This window comes from Tenrec ecaudatus, chromosome 2, assembly GCF_050624435.1.
Source record: "Tenrec ecaudatus isolate mTenEca1 chromosome 2, mTenEca1.hap1, whole genome shotgun sequence".
In the NCBI taxonomy this organism is placed as follows: Eukaryota; Metazoa; Chordata; class Mammalia; order Afrosoricida; family Tenrecidae; genus Tenrec; species Tenrec ecaudatus.
Window position 1 is genome coordinate 197,175,387 of NC_134531.1, and position 4,495 is coordinate 197,179,881.

General features: G+C 36.7%; 1 protein-coding gene across 1 annotated transcript; it reads left to right on the forward strand.

Moving 5' to 3' along the window:
- Positions 1-794: 794 nt before the first annotated feature.
- Positions 795-1,751, forward strand: LOC142440301 (olfactory receptor 2M5-like). Its single transcript, XM_075542774.1, has one exon. It carries the CDS (start codon positions 795-797, stop codon positions 1,749-1,751), a length of 957 nt encoding a protein of 318 aa, XP_075398889.1.
- Positions 1,752-4,495: the final 2,744 nt, after the last annotated feature.

Below are 4,495 nucleotides of genomic sequence, written 5' to 3' on the forward strand. Positions count from 1 at the left end.
ATAATTATTATGTAGGATATTTAAATAGTCATAGTTTATGGAAGCTATAGTATTCCATCAGCAATACAATATATCACTGAATATATTGGTCAAATGTGACAAATACATATTGGTGCATTTAATATAATTTATCTATGGATTATTTTATATTGTAGCAGAATAAATGAAATTATTCAATTATGTCCAAAATAACCATTAATTAAATTTCTCTAAGTAAATGTAGGACTTTGAAAGATAGCTAATTGACTATATATCTTACATAGAAGTTATGTAAGAAAGCATGCCAGATAGGCTCTTTGAGACTGCAAAACTGAATGAAATGTTCATGCTGATTTTAAAAAATTCACAGAGGAAATTGAAAGCAGATAAAAATGTAGTATGATAACTATAAAATAAATATATTTGGAAGAAGGTAAAGGGATGAAGAGAAACAGTTAAATATGGTTTAATATATGATGATACACTCACAGCAATGAGTGTGAGCATTGTTATTTGTATACTTTTAAAAATGACAAGATTGAGGCTAAGAGAAATGAAGTGATTTTCTTAAGCCCACATAGTGAATATTTTAAGTACAGGGACCTTCAGATTTTGACCCCTCTGCCTCTAATGACTGGCTTTATAATACATTACTATATTTAAAATATCATGGAAAGACATTTTTATACTTGAGCTTAAAACTTAGAAACACCGGAGGTAGTTTCCAACTTATCTATGAAGAACATACAATGAGCAATTTCCATTCCTCACACTCTAATGGGGTTCCCCCAGACTACTTCAGCACTAACAACAGCATGAAGAGAGGAAATGAAACATTCATAAGAGATATAATATTCCTTGGACTATTCCCTGATATGAAACACATCGTCTTCCTTATCTACATAATTTTTTTTAGCTACATCATTGCCCTCATTGGAAATACCGTCTTGATCCTACTAATTTGGGTGGATTCGCGACTCCACACCCCCATGTACTTACTTCTCAGCCAACTTTCTGCCATGGATCTAGTTCTCATCACCACCACTGTTCCTAAGATGGTCACTGACTTCTGGGTGGACAGGAAAATTATCTCACATATAGGCTGTGGAATGCAGATGCTATTTTACATAACTATAACAGGTTCTGAATGTATCCTCTTGACTCTGATGTCCTATGATCGATACGTCGCTGTCTGCAACCCACTAAGGTACTCAGTTATCATGACCCCCAGAGTTTGCCTGCACATGGCTGCTTCTTCTTGGGTGGTGGGGTTTCTAAATTCCTTAATTCATACAGTGTATGTTATGCATTTATCAGTCTGTGACTCCAGGGAGATTCACCACTTCTTCTGTGAACTCTTAGCTATCGTGAGGCTCTCCTGCGAGGACACTTCTGTGTATGAAATGACTTTGTTTGTCACGGGAATAGTGTTCATCCTCATTCCCTTTGGCCTCATTCTGGCCTCCTACAGCCTCATTTTCTTGAGTGTCTTTCGTATGAATTCTAAGAAGGGGAAGAAAAAGGCCCTGGCTACCTGCTCCTCCCACCTCACAGTGGTAAGTCTCTTTTTAGGTTCAGGAGTCTTTGTCCTAATGATATCTCCTAATATGTACTCAGCAGAGCAAAGCCAGGCTGTCTCCTTGTTCTACAACATTCTCACCCCTATGTTAAACCCCATCATCTACAGTCTGAGGAACAAGGAAGTGTTAGGGGCTTTGAGGAAAGTACTGGCAATGGGAACAGGTTCCCAGAAAAAAGACAGAAGATACTAGTGTTGTAACAATATATTTTATCCAAGGATTTTACAAAGTTGTTGAAAATAATAGCATTAGAGCAGCAATCATTTAATACCCTGAAAATTATTAGCTCCAAAAATTAAAAAATAAAGTATAACAGACACAGGATACTGTTATACTATGCATATGTGGGAAATACAAGGAGATTTAGTGGACAAAAGTCAGAATCAGCATCTTCATTCTCAAGGATTTCTCCTGTATTTGCATGTCATTTTATCACATTTTCAGCTTAATCTCTAAACGAATTGACTAGATATTCATTATTAAAAACCCTCAACTCAATGCCATTGAGTAGATTCTGATTCGTGGTGCCCTGCAGGACAGAGTAGAAGTGATCCCATGGGTTTAGGACACATATTATGGCTCAAAATTCTATAAATCATGCAGATTTAAATACTTTCAAACTCCAGCATGATTTTTCTTATAGTTTGCAGTCAAGCAAATTCAGACTCAGAGCAAACAGAGGACATAATATAAATGTCCCATATTATTTTCAGGCTGTAATCTTTATTGCCAGGTCTTTTTTCTGAGGGTGACTTGTCAGTTCCTACTACCAATCATTTGATTAGCATCTGAAAGCAACAATGATTATGTCATCAAAAACCGACTACATTTTAAAAATTCAATTCTGGCTTGTACCATCACTATGTACTATTTCTGAGACTAAATCTTTATGAGAGCACGACAGCTGTGATGGTAGCAGACGCATGCCTAACCCACAGCACAATCATGGCTTTTAAATTCTAGAATACATCCTTCTAATCAATTTTGTGGGGTTTTTTTTGTGTAGGCATAAACATAAAAATCTATGTAGAGATTTGTATGTGTTTATATATAAGTACATGTGTATAAAGTGAGGTTGAGTAAAAGAATAGAAAATAATTATATTTAAAAGCATAATTCTAGAGATATTTTTACTCATTGGTATATTATAAACATGTTCCTTATTAAATATATTCAAATTACTTGATACTGTAATGTAACTTCCATTGAAAGTCTGCATAGTTTATTCCAAATATTACTTTGATAATTGGTTCAATATGGTTGATACACTAATTATGCTCATATTCTTCACCCTCAGCAATTATTTAAGTTAGAGTAGTGCCATAAACCCATAACCAATATACAATGACAAAAAGGTAACACTCATCATATGATGGAAGAGATGGATTGTGAAGAGGCTACTGACAAAGCAAGTATTGGTAAGCTAATAATCAGACATTTTTTTGAAGCATAAACCAAAGATAGAGGAGTCAATTTAACTGCATGGTTCCAGAGAAAAGGAAGACACAACATTTTCTACTTTATTGGAAGGCAGTACTGAAATGTGAATATTTAGAGATTGATTTTCTGAAAACAGTAAGCAATCTCAGAGAATATCTGCATCTGGCATTTGGGTGCAAAGATTCATTGTGGATGCCCTGTGTCATCTGACGGAGCCAATTACATTGGTCACAGGCCGTAGCATTGAGCTCCAGGTACATTTTTATATTTCCCATTTTTGGCTATGAAAAAAATTCAAGAACAATCAAAACTTAAAATAAATTGTCATCCAAAATAAAGCCATGAAACAATAATAAATCGGTGGTGGCGGTGTTGAAATTCATATATAAAACTGTTTCCCATTTAAATCCTCAGGCATCCCATTGTTTGTCAGCACTTCTGTACTACCTCTGAGTGAAGGACACAGTTACTGTAGTCACAAACACTCAGTGTCTATTGTGGAGAACCAAATAAATAGGGGGAGACAGGAATCAGAGGAGCAAATGGAATTCATGTCTTTGTTACCAGTTCTAATCCAATGTAAAATGTTAGATGAGTTTCCCTGGAATGTGGCCTGCAACATCTTTTATCTTACCAGAGATAAATGGAGAGAGAAAGCGGCAGAACCCAGAGACCTGCTACTACCTGCAAAGAAGAGCTGGGAACAGAGCTAGTCTGTCGTACCCAGGTCCCTCTCTTAGAACCTCCTAAGTCCAGAGAAGAGTAGACAATAACATACATAGAGACATCTGGGGAATGCTGAATGGAAAGGAGGACCTTCAGTGTAATCTGTGAACCAACAAAAAGATAATGCCTCCCCTAGGTTGGCTCTGTAATTCAGACTTCTGGCCTCCAAAAACTATGAGAACAAATTTCTGTTTATTAAAGGCACCTGCTTGGCATTTCTTTTTAATATCTTGGTGGCATAGTGGTTAGTTGTTGGGCGACTACGGAAAGCGTCAGCTGTTCAAAACCACCAGCCACTTTGCATGAAAAAGATGGGTCTTTCTACTCCTATAATAATTTCAGTCCCAGAAACTTATAGGAATTTTGCTCCTGGAGTTGACATAAGACTTAAGACTTTGCGAATGACATTCTGGAGAAAAGTTTCTCAATGACATGTATTTGAGTGGGGGGTAAAAGGGTAAAATGTCACACAGTGAAATGTGTCCCCAAAACATATGTTAATTGGGTGGGTCATGATTTTAAATATGAAAGTGATCTGGCATAATAAACCCATCATTGTAAGAGGATTTTGTGTTGAATGCAACTTCCTTAATACTGTCACAACCTAATCTGGTGTAAGAGAAAGCGGCCTACTACCACAAAGAGAGAAGAGCCAGGAGCAGAGCACGTTCTTTAGACTTAGGCCGCTTCACTGGGGAACCTCCTAAATCCAGAGGAAGATAAATAGCAAGACACGCAGAGATTTCCAAGGAATGTCAGATCTGTAGAGG